Here is a 17,530-nt window from a genome sequence, read left to right as displayed (position 1 = left end):
CTCAAAGTAGCTGTTTTACTGCAAAGGAATTTCAGAAACCAACTGGAATGGGAGATTGCTGAATTGCAAGTTATTACAACACTTAGGACAATGGAACCCTCAAGGCTTAACTGCGTAATCTCACTACACATGCTAAATCACTCAGTTCTCACGTATTCCCAGAATTAAACTTTTTGGTCTTAAAGGTGCCACTGGATTCAAATTTAGTTCTCACATCTGTTGTTAGTTCTTTTATAATCTGTGTGCTAATTTGCTGCTGTTCACAGACCTTATCAACTGGATTATTATTCCAATCTTAGCTGTCCTTATGCATCTTGACTCTAATTAGCCCTTCCTGGCAACGTGACAGGGATGCTCTAGGCTGATGCTGCATTGAGCAGGGGATTGAACTAGATGGCCTGTATGGCCCCTTCCAACTCTATGATTCTTCCAACTCTATGATTCTTCCAACTCTATGATTCTAACTGAGGTAATTAGTTCCTTCCTTCTCTTCAGCATACCAGAAGCTGCTTTCTCATCCAAACTGGCAAACTACAGTTTGTTCTTGTCCCACAAATCAGGATTGTAAGCCTTGGTTTGCCCCTTGAATACAACTGAAAACTGTTAATTTGCCAGTCCCCAGGAAGTTGCCAATTGATTTAGGGTCTGCAAAGCAATGAAGGAGGAGGCACACAAGCCCCAGGTTCCTCCTACTCTTAATCTCAAAGGACTGATACATCTAAACACTGGCAGTAGCTTATTTGAGACAGATACATGTATGCATGGGGGAAATTGCATCATTTAAATAAATTTTTCAAGCATTTGGAAATGGCTGTTATGCTTCAGATTTGCTGCTTTTGAAGACTATTTCCTTGCAACAGAATTCAGTGCCTGCTGATATGCCTTCAGGGTGCTTCTTAGAACTCAAATACATGCTGTGATCCTCTGATGTGGGTCCATATAAAGATGAATCCCATCTATCTTATGGGAGGAAAGGAAAGGTCTCCTGTGCAAGCACCAGTAGTTTCCGACTCTGGGGTGACGTTGCTTTCACAATGTTTTCATGGCAGACTTTTTTATGGGGTGGCTTGCCATTGCCTTCCCCAGTCATCTACACTTTCCCCCCAGCAAGCTGGGTACTCATTTTACCGACCTTGGAGGGCTGAGACAACCTTGAGCCAGCTACCTGAAAACCCAGCTTCCACCAGGGATCGAACTCAGGTCATGAGCAGAGCTTAGGACTGCAGTACTGCAAGCTTTAACACTCTGCGCCACGGGCTCTTATGGGAGAGTTTCCTTCATATTTCAGTGAAACAGCACTCATATTTTTCTCTCTAGAGGACTTGGACCAGAATTCATTACTTTTAGTGTTTAGACTTATTACTTTTTTAATACCTGAGAGAAAACATGACCTACTTTAGCTTCCAAAATGGTTGAAACAGGGCAACAATGTCTGATGTCTTTGTTATACAGGTTTTTATTGCCTTAAAGCAATATTTTGCTTGTCTTTTTTTTTTACTCATTGGAAAGTTTCACAGTGGATTTCAAGGTTTAATAACATTGTTTGTGAACAAAAGGCACATGAGACACACTGAATATGCCTTACTGCACTGGAAAGGAGATGCAAAGGTAAATGTGTCTGCAGTTTGCATGCTTATTCTTCTCTAGTGAATCATTCCAACATAAATAGCAGATATGGTTTCTTTACAATGTTTCTAATGTTTTAAACAGGGCTGGCTCCAGGTCCCCTATGAATCTTTGGACAAACAAAGATGCCTTTAAGTGTCTTGTGCAGAAAACAGTTGGGCACGTGACCAGCAGAATAGTAGGATGTATGAATTGAAAAATGACCTGTTAAGAGTATACTCATACTTTATGTGGGGTCTTTCCAAGCTGACTGAACCTCAAGATCACATGAAGTTGCCCTATACTGAGTCAGATCCTTGGGCTATCAAGGTCAGGGGCTCCCCAGCCTCAGACTAAGGCTTTTTACATGACCTACTTAATCCTTTTAACTGGAGATGCCAGGGACTGAACCAAATCCTGAGTGCAAATTGGGTGTTCTACTGCTGAACCCCAGCCACATGTTGGATTCTAGAAAGTACCAGTCACATTGTGGCATCAGGCCAAAATCAATACAAATACCTAATCAATATATATGGCTTAGCAGGACTAGAAATATATAGTAGTGCTTTTAGGCAATAATTATCTGTAACAGCTTTAAAAAGCAGAAGAGTTTTGCTTGCTGAAGGAAAGGGGAACTGCAAAAAGGTCATTGCCCTTTCTAGAAACCGCAGGGTGGAAAGCACAGAAGCGCCAGTAGAAAGCGTAAGAGGGAACTTCATTAGGCGCTAGCAAAGAGCAGTGTAGCAATAGGAATGTGGTGTGTAATAGTTCCGTGTGGGGAAACAGGGGCTCCAAGAGGGGCTCCAAGAGGGGCCCAGAAAGCTGAAAAACAACCCGAAATGTGATTAAAATGTGACGTAGGCACCTTCCCACAAGAAGGAGAACATGAGTGTTTTGAGTTGGCAGTTGGGGTGAAGTCCAGACTCTCTCTCTGATGCCCGTGTATAGAGCGCTTATGCACGTTAAATAAAGAAGCTGTTTTCCTGATTCCTCGTTTCCGTGGCCTCCGTTATTGATCCGGCAGAAATTGGTAATGTATGAATAGGGTTTCCCCGCAACAACATGAGTCTAAGAGTGGAGGACAGCTCTTATGCAACACCACATTAAATCCAGGTATCTATGTCATGGATTTGGTGCTGTAATTAAGTATATTAATAAAAACTATCAACAGTTGGTACTCAAATAGTGCTGGAAGTATATTTTTTTGACTCGTTCCAAGCTCTACAACAGGAAAAGATACTGGAATGGGTTTTGTGGGGTGCTTCAGGGTAGAAAGAATTGAAGAAGGCTGGTCATCTAAGAAAAGGTGGGAGGATGTAAGTCTCTGTAGTCCAGAGGGCAGATTTCTTGGCACTGAAATATGATGATGGCAAAATTACATTCATAGAATTTGTTTCTGACCTAATTCTTGAAGGCAAAGCAAACCAACAGGTAGCTGTATTGGTCCATCAGAACAAAATTCAAATTAAGGTAGTAAAAAATTATGTCATGATAGTTAACCAAGATGCATAATATGCACATTTTAGTTGCATATAACTTTTCTGCATACCAGACACTTCAAATTTTTATTTCTTGATTTGAAAAGGGTCTACTGCTAACGGTTTAATGGTTTATTGGATTTATATCCTGCCCTCCCTGCCGAAGCAGGCTCAGGGCGGCTCACAACCAGTAAAATCACAATCACATTTCAACACATAATACATCATAATTAGAATTAAAACATTAAAACAGGTGCTAATATTGTTTGATGTCATTTCATTTCTGATGGTGTTCAGTATTTATTAGATATTCCTTACTTACTGTATCGGTATTTCAGAATCAATTAAAGGCTGGCTGGAATAGTGTCTTACAGGCCATGCGGAACTGGGCGAGGTCCAGCAAGGCCCTAACATCCTCCAGCAACTGGCTCCACCAATAGGGGGCAGCAATCAAGGCCCTCTCTCCAGTGGATCTCTCTGGTGGTAATCTTACAAAGGCCAGGAATGGCTTATGGCTAGTGTGGCAGGCAGAAAAGGGTCTGTCACCCTTCACCCCTACATTGCTGGCTTGAAGCTGTCATGCTGGGCAGAGTTTATTCAGAAATATCCCCCAGACCTTAGAACCTCACCTTATGCACATGGACGGGAATAAATGCTCCACAAGCCATGAGTGCTGTGGGGTAAACACATGAGCAGTAAAAATACAAAATTTGGATGTCACACATGCACAGGGTAAATGCCTGGGCATCTTGAGTTGCAGTGACCAATACCCATGGCTGAGTTGCCTTAAACTACATGCATGCCTACTCTACAGCTATGCTAATAAGATTGCTGTTTTGCAGTTTTTTTCACAAGAGATGTACACAGGTTTTTCTTTTTTGAAAAAAGTTACTGGTAAAAGCAGAATCCACAATGCATCTTAAGCATGTATGTGAGCATATTTACACATCTTTGTGTAATGTGCCACTGGAGGATTGTTACTATCTACTAAACTAAATGCATAAGATTTGATAGTATAGACTGCCTGTACTGATTATCATGGTAAAAAGTGCCCTCAGGTTGCAGCCATTTTAAGGGGCCCTCAAGTTGCAGCCAGCCCACAGGATTTTCAAGGCAAGAGATGTTCAGAGATTATTTGCGATTGCCTGGACTTCCTTGGTGTTTTCCCGTCCAAGTAATAGCCAGAGCCGACCCTGCTTAACTTCTGAGATCTGAGTTCCAGCACATACCTACCACTAATAGGTTGTTGCTTTTCTTACTGTTTATATATATATTCCCCTTTTCTGTTTCTGTGTACGTACTGTCACAGACGGGGGGGGGGGGGGGGGATCCCTGTACACTGATGCCCTGGGCTGTGTTCTACTCAATCTGTAAGGTTTCCCCCCGCTAGATTCAACGGTTCTTAATTCCAGATAAACGGGAAGTTTCATTCCCCTGAATACAGATCGCACGATTCCTACGTTTGTCTCCCAAATGCCCTTTTGGTGGGCAATTATTTCGGGCTCTTCCAACCACCTTCCGATCAAAACCGAGGGAAGCGCGTTCTTGGAACAGTTTTTGCAGCGAGATCTTCGCCTCGCCGATCTTCTCGGCCATCCCCGTCCCCGAAAGAAGCCAGGCTCAACCCGCTAGAAAAGGAAGCCGCCGGGTCGCAATCCACCCCAGCCACTCAGCCTTGGACAGCGGCTGAAACCAGCCTCTGCCCACCCGCGCCACGTCGCCCTTCTGGCCCACGGGTGGGTGGGGGGGGGGGCTCCCAGACTCCGCGTTGCCTGCGCACGCCTGCCACCCATGGATGCACTTACGCAGAGCCGCCGCCGCTGCCGGGCTTTGCCTGGCCAAAGATGGGCGGGGGCGGGGCTCCGGAAGCCTTTAAAAGCCCCGCGAGCTCCGCGGCACCCAAACAGAGGCGGAGGCGCTGCTCAGTGGGGAGCGGGGGAATTGCTTGACGCTTGCAAACGCGGTTGTCTGGCTGGGGTTCGCTTTCTGAGCGGGGCGCTGCTGCTGTTCCCATGCGGCTGTCGTCGACCATGTCTCACCACTGTCTCCTCGCCCCGATACAGGAGTGCCCTGCTGGTTACTTCGTGAAGGACATTAAGCTGGCCGTGCTGGGCACAGGGAGCGTGGGGAAGAGCGGTAAGCACCCCAGGAGGAGGAGGAAGGGATGAGAGCAGAAAGAGGGCGGCGACTGGGGAGGATAGGAGAAGGGAAAGCCATGCATGTTTTTGTTCCGTCGTTGCGAGGGGGGTAAAAGGAAGGAAGAAAAATCAGTGGCAATGCCGTATTGAAAAGAGGGGGCGTTTTCTCCCCCAAAGAAGTTAGGAGCATGTTCAGGTACCAGATGTGGCTCCTCTAGAATACGCCTGTTGTTGGGAAATTCCTCTACTGGCTTTGGAGTATGCTAGATGCACAGCTATTTCCCTCCCATGTATGTTTCAGTGCATCTTCCTCTATGCAGAGTTCATGCCTGAGCATCCTCCCTGACCACTTTAAGCTGCGTTGCTGACTGTGACTCTGCTTTCATTAAGTGGTCATCTGGGTAGAGAAATACTAATGCCTCACATTCTTCCTTTTTTCTAGCTATGATTGTCCGCTACCTAACCAGGAGGTTTATTGGCGACTATGAACCCAACACAGGTGAGTTTGCTTTTGAAAAGTCTCTTTGCAGATTCTGGATAGGATACTCCCGTGGGTGGCACCTAAGCATGGTGACTTCCCCAGCAGAGAGCATCTTCTCTGGCTGAGCCCAGGAGGTCTGTGTGATGGGCAGCATCCCCTAATCCTCGTTTGGTCCTTCCTTTTTGCATGTCCCGTAAATGAGGGAGTGTAAGGAAAAACAGGGCTTTGTTGAATTTTGCATATTTAGGTGCCCTCTCTGTTTAATAGCAGCCCCACTGTTTGTACTAACCCTGGTTTCCCCAAAGCTAAAAGGCAAGTGTTTTAAAACAATCTTTCTCTCTTATTTCTCCAGGGAATCTGTATTCAAGACTTGTTCATGTGGAAGATGACCAAATTTTCTTGCAAATTCAAGACACCCCAGGATGTATTGAGGTACAGAAATAATCTGAATCTGACAGTTTTTCTAGGGTTGTGGGGTTGGATTTATTCACTCAATGGCTGTTGGTGGGAAACTCCCATTGACGGGAATGAGCTTTGGTTTACGCTTTCACTGCACATTTGTTGAAACAACTTTGTTCCATTGTTAAGTTGACTGTGCTCCACTGACCAAGAGAACGTTGATTATTCAGGGCAGGAGGGAACAAATAGAATAAAAGTCAGCACAAAGGATAAGATGCAAAGTGAGATTTTGCTGCAGGCTGATCCCATGTATGTTTTCTTGTATATAAGTCCTGTTGAGTTGGATCTTATGATTCTGTTCCCTTAGTAGAATGAAATCCTAGGATCCATCCCATTGGGGGTTGGAGCAAGCACCACTATCATCATAGGCTGTAGCTTTGGTCTCTGGCTAGCCATTTGAAATGTGATGTGATCTGATATGCATACTTGGTAGTTCTGCTACAGAAATTGAAAGCATTCTGTTATCTCTGGCGTTCTTTAGAACTAGAGACTGGATGCATTTGATTAGTGCCCAACGTGCCCTCTGGAGAAGAGACACACCTTAGCATCCTCGATTCCAGAGCATGCTGTAATTTTCAGACTACTCACTCTCTTCACAAGCCTTGAAAGTTGTCATGTGGCTCTTCAAAACATTGACAAAAATCACATGATGTTGTCCTGTACAGTCCAGTTCCACTTGCCGTTTCTCAGCATTTCAGTTGGCTGTTAGTAAGAGCTCCAAAGCCAGATCTGCTTTTCGATTGAGAGCTTGTCAGCCCTTTCAGCCATGTGAACATTGGAAGCTGCTGTACAGACAGCAAAATACTTTGTTTTCTGAGTAACAGTGTCCCTCTGGGGTCTTGGGCAGAGAAAGTTATTTTCTAGCACTTAATACCTGAGATCGTTTCAGCCAGAGTGATTAATCCTGGGACTTTTTGCATGCCCACACCCTCTTGTTTTGATAGCCAAGTTTCCTGCTTATAATTCATATGTGTGTTCTCTTGTGATTATTCTCTTCAGCTTCAAGAAGACATCCCACAGATGTTGGATTCACTTTCCAGGTGTCTAAAGTGGGCGGATGGTTTTCTTTTGGTGTATTCCGTTACAGACTGCCGTAGCTACCAGTCTATCCGTCCCCTCTTTGAACAGATCCGGAAGAGCCGTCCAGACTCTAAAACCCCTGTTATTATAGTAGGCAACAAAGCGGACTTGACTCATGCCAGACAAGTAGCAGCGAAGGATGGCCTACAGCTGGCCAATGAACTGGACAGTGTCTTTCTAGAAATCTCCACTAGTGATAATTACCAAGGGGTGTGTGATGCATTCCAGTATCTCTGTAAAGAAGTCAGTAAATTGCACAGCTGCAGCAATGGGGAAAAAAGGAGATCGTCCATCATTCCACGGCCCAAGTCTCCCAACATGCAAGACCTCAAGAGACGTTTCAGGCAGGCCTTGTCTTACAAGGTCAAATGAACGATCGCCTACTGTCATATAGACTGTTTTATAAACTACACATTTATAAGAAGATTTTATTTTTTTATGGATGGATGCTGTTGATGTGTGCCTTTGGAAAATATTCCATTTGCTTGTTTCAACTTTTGTATCAAATTTGAAAGATCAGAATTGCAACTAGGATGTGCTGATGGAATGCACTTTCACATGCACCGAACAAATGCACTTTCAATCCCCTTTGGGTGCACTTTGCAATTGGATTTTACTGTGTGAAGCAGCAAAATCCACTTGCAGACAATTGCTAAAGTGCATTAGGCAGTGTGTGTGTGCGCAAGTGCTAGTTAAGAGGCTAGGGTTCTATCCCTGTTTTCAACAGTCACTTGATGTTTAATTAAATTAGAAGTATTTGGATTTCAGTTTGACAGACATCAATAATACTGACGTGTCTTGAAATTCAGAGCTTTAGTTTAATTGGATTGGGTCTATAGGGCTGTCCATCTCTCCCTCTCTGTGCCTTGGTTTCTGGTTCAAAATACATTTAAAGCCTCACTGATTCTAATAGAACGTTCTTCAAAAGACTGCCAGTTCCTCCTGTGTATGGACATGGGAATAGCGTTACAGGGGTTGACCACTGTTGTAAAATGCTGTGAGTGGCAATGATCTTTCTATAATTGCAAAATGTTATTAAAGACAGAGTCGTAAAACAACTGAGTCATTTTTTTCTTCTCTAAATATAAACTTACTTCCTAGAAACTTGAGTCATTTTGGCACATCTAATCTAGGCCAGGGGGATCCAAAGAATTATATCAATAGTTTCATCAGCCTAAGAGGCCTTTGGGCTTGTGTTTTGTGAATGTGGTAAATGGCATCTGAAGCAGAGGGCACTTTCAGAAGTAATTTGCGATTCTGATGGTGTGGTCTGTTCAACAATCCTACCAGGCATTCCTCAGTCAGTGGCTCAGCCTCTGTGGACAACAGATTTGCAGCTTGAATTATAATCCTTTGCACATTTACTCTGAAGCAACTCATGAGGCTTACTTCCAAATAAACATGCAAAGAATTAGGTTATAGACCTACTCAGAAGCAATGCTCCTTCTAAGCTGTGGAGTCTTGTGAGCAAAAATTCTACTTTGTGAGCTACTGTATTAATCAGTTTGCTCTGGGGCCATTTTTCCTGAGCTAAGACAAAAATGTGTGAGCTGGAGGCTAAAAAACTGTGCGTTAGGTTACACTAACTCAGCTTAGAGGGAACACTGCTGAGAAGTACATTTTATTTTCCTCATTTGGGCTTACGTTCAGGAAAGTGCTTGTAGGATAGCAGCCTTCATTCATAACTGGTGAACTCTTTAAGTAGTCACCAGTATGGGTGTCAGTATTAACAGTGTTAGAGTATTACTTTGTATACCTGATTCACATTGATGCTAATACTGAACTATTGTGCGAAAAGGAGTGGGGGGGGGAGGAGCAGGTCATTGAGAAAATCTGTGACTCAGGAACAACAACTAAAGGACCCTGAACTGACACAGTGAATAACAATTGTAATATATGACCAGGAGGATCTACTGTAATAATATAGAACAACATCATTTCACATATGCAAGCTGTAATAAGTAATATCAAAGTACATCATGTATACAAGCTGTAATAGTCAATGGCAAAAGTACCTTACAGGCTTCTTAGGTTCAAAAACTCATGTTATGACCCACAGATTATGAGATGTAATCAATACGGTACTTTCCCAAGTATATGAAAGCATTATCATTCGTACGGGATTTCTCAACCAGCATATTTCAAAGGATACTCTCTGACGGCTTAGCCATGCTTAACAGGGTTGGCTTGCATACTATTCGTATACCTGCTCATTCCATTACAGCAAACAAGATTTTGTTGACGAAAAAGCAAGAGGACATGACTTCCAACATATATCTGTAGTGTCATCATACTTCTTGGATTAGGAATCTCAAGAGTTGTTTCTCTGAGAGCTTTGAGGGAATTTAAGATTTTTATTTTACATAAGCAATACTCTGGCAAATCCTTCAGTGACCATGGGACCATCTCTAACCTAACTCAGCCAATTGATATGGGGATAAAGTATATGGAGGGGACTAACTAAGCCAAACTGAGTATCTTAGACTTTAAAGAGATATATGCCTGAAATAAAGGAGCAGGTAAACAGACTGTATCAGGAACTATGCCATGTACTATAGTGTGTACTATAGTATGTAATATGGTGGCACATTATTTTGATATAAGCTGTTGAATTACTTTGTCAAATGAAAGTCCAAGGACAATAGCCCTTTAATTTGCCATTCTATGGATGGTATACTATCACTCTTGTGTGCATTCCATTGATGCAGTACAAATTCAATTACTGCAAGAGGCTTGTGTGTTAATCGAATGCACTGCCCATTAGCTGTGTTCAGTGGTAGGATACAACCCTGTGACTCCTCCAAAATATAGGGTTTAATCCTACAGAAGAGTGAGTGGAAAGAGCTCATAGAGGCAGATTTCCCCTGCCTTGGTCTTCCTCCAGCAGCCTCTGCATGATTGGGGGCGTCTCTTAACAAAAGGCTCTGTCTCATATGCTACGATGAATAAGGAGAAAGGGGAACATTTTCTCCCCTTCTGCAAGTGCAGAGTGGACCAAGTTTTCTGTATGCGTAGAACTGAGGTACATGAGCCTGCCTGACCCTCAGCTGGGGAAGTGGAAAGTGCCCAAGAAACTGCAGGGGAAGGAGGAGAAACTCCTTTTCTCTGGCTCAGATGGGAAACTGTGGAGTGACTGTGGGTGGAGCAGCTGATCTGGATGCTTCACGCACAAGCACTATGGGAAGAGGGCAGAGCCACGCTCCACTTCCAAAATGGAACAGGACACTTTGCTGTGCACCATCCCCTCTTTCTCTGTATAGGGCTTTTCTCCCTTCCCCAGCTGAACCACATGGTAGCTTTACAGTATGGTTCAGCTGGGAATGGGTGGAGAATGTGGGGTTCCTTGCCACAGGTGGCCTGCCAAAATCATCATTGCATCTGTGCTTTTCTGCAGGCATGCTGGATAAAAGGAGGATGAACAGGTAGTGGCTACAGTGAGCAGAGAACAAGTTTGTGTGTCCCATTCTCACCTATTCCTGTGGCAGGAGTCCTGCCCCACCTGGTGCTGCTGCTTGACAAGGTCACCCTACTGTCTAGGGCTGCCACCCTCCATTTATTCTCCCAGAAACACCACTCCAGAGATTGGTTCCTCCAGAGATTGGTTCCTCTGGAGGAAATGGCATTTTTGGAGGATGGATTCTATAACATCATAGCTCCACTGGTTTCCCTCCCTTCCTCAGGTATGATCCCTAACTCTCCAGGAATTTTCATACCAGAGCAGCTAACCCTTCAAATGGCCAAGAAAAATATATGTCCTGTCCCTTTAATAGAGCTTTCAATGGGGAAAATGAGCAGGTGAATCTTTCCTGCCATGGAGCTAACAACATCACCTGATAACTGCTGCATATCAAACTGATACTAAGGAAATGACTAGAGGGACCAGTCTAAAAGATGGCAACCCCACTGGGGCCATAGCACACTTGTGTGTCCCTGTGGTGCTGCAGTTTTAGTCACAAGAAAAGCCATTAAGTGCACCAAGTAGCCATATCAGTTTGTTTGGGGGAGGGGAGACAAAGTAGCAGAGGCAACAACAACAATATAACACCTTTAAGACCGGCTGATGGGTCACCAAGTAGTGACCTTCAGGTTCCTCAGGTCTCTTCTTCAAACAGTGACGGAAAAGTCATTTGGTGGGTAGTATGAGACCCTTTTTGGAGGCAAATCAGAAGGTAATTCAATGATGCCAAACAAAGCCCGAACAAACAAAAAGCAGGCTTAGGAGGCTGTAATGCCAGTAGTTTACGTTTGATAAATTCTTTGCCTGCCAGCTACTTTTTTAATGTCATGATGCAACATCACCCCAGAGTTGGAAATGACTGGTGCTTGCACAGGGAGGACTTTTCTGCTCAAAATTCCCCTCTTCCATTTCCTCCCTCTTAATGATGGTGGATAGTGCAGTCAAATTAAAGTCAACTTATGGTGACCTTGTAGGATTTTCAAGGCAAGCACTGAACAGAGATGGTTTGCCATTCTTTGCATCTCATAGCAACCCTAGATGTCCTTGGTAGTCTCCCATTCAGCTAGTAACCAGGGCTGACCCTGCTTGGCTTTCAAGATCTGAAATTGTATGTTTACAAGGATTATTAAATACCTGCAAAGGGGAAAAGCAGTTTAAGGAGGAGGACAATGAATGGAAAAACAGCCTCAGGAACAAGTTCAGCATCCCTTTCCATCATTTATTTGCTTAGAACTGTGACATCCTGAGGCTACTTGGCATTTTAAAAACCCTCTGTGATTTATTACACATGTTTTCAGGTTGCATGTAGTTTGTTCCTTATAACCTTTGGTATTTTGAAATCCATAAACCATTTAGAAGTAATCTGAGAACTACAAACACGGTGAGAAGATTAGCATTTAATCAAATATCTAATAGTGGATTATGTTGAGTAAAATACTGTGATAGAAAAAGTGTTCTTCCTCCCAGACAGATTGTGTTATTATAGATGATTGCTTGTGGGATTTTTTTAAAAAAAGCTCATGTTTCTCTCTTCATCTAAGAGAAGATAATGGGATGTGTGTTTTCCAGTCATGCAACCCCACTGCACTGGTTGAACACAAACAAATGCACTTTCCAAATGGTTCCTTTTCAGTTCACAGAGTTGATGTCACTCAGGGCCAAGCAGGGTATGTAGATTCTTGACACCCCCTAAGAAACAGGCCCCAGAGACCAACAATAGTTTTAACTTAAAAGAGCTGAAAATGGTTTGCTTCCTATGTTGCATGGACAGAGGGGGGGGGGTTATAGAAAAAGCCCAGAAGGAACTTATTTGCATTTTAGGCCAGACCCCCTGACACCACCATTGTTTCACACAGGGCTTTTTGTGTTAAAAAAAAAAAAAAGTCCAGCAGAATGCGGCTCCCAACCGGAGGCAGGCTGCACAGCCTTGTCTCCGGGGGCCATTTTGTAAGGAGGAGGAGCAGGCAGGGCATTATGGCAGGTGAGGGCAGAGCAGACATGCCTTAATGGCTGTCTCCACTTCTGCCTCCCAGTCTTTGCCTCGTGCTCAGGGAGCAGAGAGCTTGGACGAGCTCCTCCTGTCCTGCCCGCATGGCGCCCAATTTGGCACCCCCAGAAGGCTGGTGTTCTAGGCAATCACCTAGTCCTAGTGGCAATCTTTCAAACCATCTTCCATTTTCTTAGAGTTCAGATATACATAATTTTAGTGGTGAAATTGTTGTGGAAATGGGCGTTCTGGGTGGGCACACCATATTCTCCCCTGGATGGAGGTCAGGAGAAACACCCCAACCTCCAATTTAAAGCTAAAAGTGTTGTGCATAGTACTACCTGGCTGGCTCTTGGATTGCTTGTGGAAGCACCTCCCCTCTTCTTGGATCAGTTTTTCCAAGTGCAAAAAAACAGATTAGGTTTAATAGAAGTAGCAACAACAACAGAAAGAAAAATAGTGATAATAAAAACCAAGCAGATATTTGCTCAGAAACATACAGGTGGTTGGGGGAGGGAGAATACAAAGCATACCACTGGCCTGAATCACAGATGGAGGGAAAAGGGAGGTAATCCATGTTTAGTTTGGAGGCTGTATATGAGTCCTTTGCAGAGCAAAAAGGAAGGGAAGCCACTTTCATCTCCCATCTAGGATTGCTGGCTGGCCAGGAGAAAATTGCCCTGCCATTTTAATTGAGGCTTAATGTGCAGGAATTGGCAAGTGAAGCTTTTTATGCCATGTAGACAACATTGCATCCCGTGAAGCTTCTGTCGAAGGGACAGGGCATTTTTCTCCAGGCCAGTTCATTCCCCTACCCACAGCAGAAAGCCCATGCTCCTGAATGCAAATATATAACTTTTAACAATCACTTTGCTGAACCCACTTGGAACCTGGAGAAAGTTTTTGTTCCACACTCCCCAATAAATGATACCGGGTTCTTCTGGAGCTTCCACATGACATGAACATGGAGTTGCCCACCTTCCAGGTTTCCCCCAGCTTCTCTGTGTTTTCCTCCTGACTGCTTGGGTATATTTATTTCCTGAAAGGGTGAACTTGAAGCAGGTTTACAGAGAGTATGGATAGGAAGATGCAGATTTCTGTACCTCATCTGGTGCCATTTCTTCTTTTGCACTTGCCACACATACAAACACCACCACCGCCACCAGCAGTGCACATTTTGCCTTTTATGTGTATGTGGGCTAGAATTAGTTCTCTCTCTCTTTCTCCCTCTCTTTCTGTGTGTGTGTGTATTTGGTATGTGTAAAGTGCTGTCAAATCACAGTGGACTTATGGTGACCCCAGCAAGGGGCTTTCAAGGCAAGTGAGAAGTAGAGGTGGTCTGCCATTACTGTCTTCTGCAGACCCTTCCTTGTTGGTCTCCCTTCTAAGTACCAACCTTGCTTAGCTTCTGAGATTTGGCTGCTCCGTGCTGCCTTCCATCCCTGTAGCTATATTACTATAGCAGTATGACATTTGTTGGAAAAAAGCTAGGAAAGGGTGCTGTGGGGTATGTGTGTGTGTGTGTGTGTGGAGATGGGGTGCACAAGAGGAAATGGAATACAAATAGAGAATCCCTCCATTACCTCAGCAAATGCCTTTTCAGTTGCAGCAGCAATGAGAAACCAACTGGAAATCTCCCATGTATGAAATAAATCTTACTTCCAAGACAATATTTTGAGGACTGAAATAAAAGTAGGATTTACGTTAGGCAAATTTTTGGAGGATAATGGCTACTAGCTATGGTGACTAAAGGGAACCTCCATATTCAGAGGCAGTAAAGCTCTGAATTCCAGAGTCAGGAAGCAACACCAGGGAAAGATCTCAGTCTCTATGTCTTGTTTGTTGGTCCTCTGGGGCACCTAGTTGGCCACTGTATAAGACAGGATGCTGAACTAGATAGACTACTTGTCTGATCCAGAAGGGCTCTTCTTACGTACATGATGGTTGCTAGAAAGACACAATCTGCTAACCAATTCAGCAATCATTGAAAACAGCTTGCAGCTAAGATCTTCCTTCTCATGTGTATATAAATACCATAGCATTGTTTAGTGCTTACTACCAATTAACATCCACAGAAGAGACCTAGAAAATCAAATTCCCATCCAACCCTACAGTCGCAATAGATTTATAGGGGGCCTCATTCCACCTGCCCTCTTTCTCAGAGTTGCTGCAGAAACACATGCAAAAGCACCACCAGATATTCTCAAACTATTTCCATATTTGTCATCTTTACTGAATAATACTGCTGGGGATGACTGTACAATTGCTATGATTCAGCCTTGCTGAAGTATGTAATATTCTTGTGGAGGTAGCAGTTCAGGATGACATAGTGGTAACCATGGCATATCAGAAAAGCAAAGCTAATGAAAAATATACCACTCTTTTGTAGCTTCCTTATAACCAAACAATAGCTGGGCTGATTCTTTTAAAAAGATAAATACTGAAGAACAAACAAAATGAAGCTCATTTGTGATGATGGAAGGTTATTTTATTTATCTATTGCATTTGCCTTCCTCTCTTTTTTTACAGGATACTCAGGGAATTATAAAATCTGGGTAATTCAAGCACCCACAGTATCCCAAAATGCCATGCAACTGTGAATCTGGTGAAAGCCAGATGAATGTCAGGGATTTCTAAATTTATCTGGCATCAGCAGCTGTGGAACATCTGTGGAATTTTCCTGCAGGGTTTTGTCCATCTTTATGACTGAGGAGGCCATGCTCGTAAAGAACTTCTTGAAACACAAGTTCATCCTCATTCTGTAAGGCAAATCCTATTGTCTAGTCACAGAGCACCAGAATTGAATTTCCTGTTGGGAGAAGACTGTGGGAAGAAGACAAATTGCTTAAGAGCTACATCACTCATGACCTCTGTTGAAGAATCTTCTGTTCATATTTCTAAGAGAAAGCTTGCCACTCCTTTTTGAGTTCTCATCGACATTGTTGGCAAGTGGGAGTTTGTTCTGAAAAGGTGAAATCGTTCCTTTTTCAAACTGCTTCTGCCTTTCTGAGTTACTAGAAACCAATCTGTCTGTTTTTATGGCCTTGTTTGTAAGGCAGTGAAAACGAGCATTGTATATCAAAAGAGCAAGTGCCCCGTGGTGCAGAGTGGTAAAGCAGCAGTACTGGAGTACTGTGGTCTGAACTCTCTGCTCACGACCTGAGTTCGATTCTGGCGGAAGCTGGATTCAGGTAGCCAGCCCAAGGTTGACTCAGTCTTCCATCCTTCCGAGGTCAATAAAATGAGTACCCAGCTTGCTGGGGGAAAAGTGTAAAAGACTGGGGAAGGCAATGGCAAACCATCCTATAAAAAGTCTGCTGTGAAAACGTGAAAGCAACGTCACCCCAAAGTCGGAAACAACTGGTGTTTGTGCAGGGGACCTTTCCTTTTCCTTCCCTTGTAAGGTAGTGAAAACAAGCATTGTATATCAAAAGAGCAAGTGGGTAGGATTGATTTATTTTTTTGCTCAGGACCTTAACCACTTCCACTATAAAGTTTAGCCATCTTTTCTGGGAATCAAGGTGATCACTTAGGTTGGGCAATTTTTTTTCGACAGGGGAGGCGGTACCTAGAAAGGCAAAGTCCAAACCAGGAGATGAGCTTTAGGGTCCCTTATCGTGAGACTTACCTGGCCTGGATTGCCAAGGTTAGCCTGATCTCATCGATCTTGGAAGCTAAGCAGGGCACCCCTAGCTAGTATCTGGATGGGAGGGTACTCAGAAGGCCGAGTATAACAAACTTGAAAAAATAACAAAAGTAGGGTTACACCTAGGGTTGCCAGGTCCAACTCAGAAAATACCTGGGGGTAGAGCCAGGAGACTTTCCCATCCCCCCCCCCCCCAAAAAAAAACCCACGCCAGTGCAGTTTTTCAAGATCTTTTGCCATGTCGTTCTATTTGGGTTTTAAACTAAGACATAGGCCCCATGGTTAGGTCAGCACAAGCTGGCTCTCAAGGTTAAAGATATGTTGTGGTGTTTGTAACTGTTTTCCTTTGGTTTTCTTGTGAGAACTAATTGTCTTGCTAAGATGGGTTTTTTGCTTGAATTCTGGCAGGATAGTAACGGTTCCATATCAAGTATATAATCTGTGTATATCCTATCCCACCTCAGTTTAGACACTTTCCTGGAAGTGTCTGTTTTCTATCATTCAAAATAAACACTTATCCTGACTACATGGAGAGCGTCTTTTATTGAAGATAGTAGCAGAGCATGTGATCTCACTGGGGCAATGTACTCACTGGAGTTGCTGAATGTAACCATCTGTATTTCAACCAATTTCTTCATAGTAACAGGAAAACGAAAGCAGGGCAGCTTAGAGGGTGGAGCTTTCCTCCAAACAAACAGAGGGACTCTGCTGCTTCTCTTCCTTTCACACACTCACCGGGAAGACCCACATGGCTCTGCTTACTTACCCTGCCCATTCAACTTTCCTCTTGATCTCCCGTCCAAGTATTAATCACAGGATTCAAAGGCACATACTCAGGCAGTTTGCAGGCTTCTTCTAAGTCTGCTGGCTGGCAGGGGAAGGAGCCTGCAAAACAGGGAATCCCTCACTGGGACCTGGGGACTGGCAAGCCTAATTGCACAGTGTAACAACAATTAAAAACAATTATGGGAGGGACGGTGGCTCAGTGGTAGAGCATCTGCTTGGGAAGCAGAAGGTCCCAGGTTCAATCCCTGGCGTCTCCAAAAAAGGGTCCAGGCAAATAGGCATGTAAAACCTCAGCTTGAGACCCTGGAGAGCCGCTGCCAGTCTGAGAAGACAATACTGACTTTGATGGACCGAAGTCTGATTCAGTATAAGGCAGCTTCATATGTTCATATGTTCAAAAACAAGATAGATAC

The 17,530-nt window shown here is 43.8% G+C and overlaps 1 protein-coding gene across 1 annotated transcript; it reads left to right on the top strand.

The window, feature by feature from the left end:
* The first annotated feature begins 4,971 nt into the window (after nucleotides 1–4,971).
* RASL11A (RAS like family 11 member A) lies at nucleotides 4,972–8,296 on the top strand. Its single transcript, XM_060234746.1, has 4 exons — nucleotides 4,972–5,219; nucleotides 5,664–5,720; nucleotides 6,055–6,134; nucleotides 7,161–8,296. Exons 1-4 carry the CDS (start codon nucleotides 5,096–5,098, stop codon nucleotides 7,611–7,613), a joined length of 714 nt encoding a protein of 237 aa, XP_060090729.1. The 5' UTR covers nucleotides 4,972–5,095; the 3' UTR covers nucleotides 7,614–8,296.
* Nucleotides 8,297–17,530: the final 9,234 nt, after the last annotated feature.

This window comes from Heteronotia binoei, chromosome 3, assembly GCF_032191835.1.
Source record: "Heteronotia binoei isolate CCM8104 ecotype False Entrance Well chromosome 3, APGP_CSIRO_Hbin_v1, whole genome shotgun sequence".
NCBI classification, from domain to species: Eukaryota; Metazoa; Chordata; class Lepidosauria; order Squamata; family Gekkonidae; genus Heteronotia; species Heteronotia binoei.
The sequence above is the reverse complement of the archived record's forward strand: the minus strand, read 5'-3'. Positions and strand labels throughout refer to the sequence as shown.

Excerpts from the sequence above, each read along its gene's own strand:
- RASL11A (XM_060234746.1), top strand. The coding sequence starts at position 5,096 with ATGCGGCTGTCGTCGACCATGTCTCACCACTGTCTCCTCGCCCCGATA. Across the intron at positions 5,220-5,663 it reads AGGGAGCGTGGGGAAGAGCG|CTATGATTGTCCGCTACCTA; the intron begins GTAAGCACCCCA and ends CCTTTTTTCTAG. Across the intron at positions 6,135-7,160 it reads ACACCCCAGGATGTATTGAG|CTTCAAGAAGACATCCCACA; the intron begins GTACAGAAATAA and ends TATTCTCTTCAG.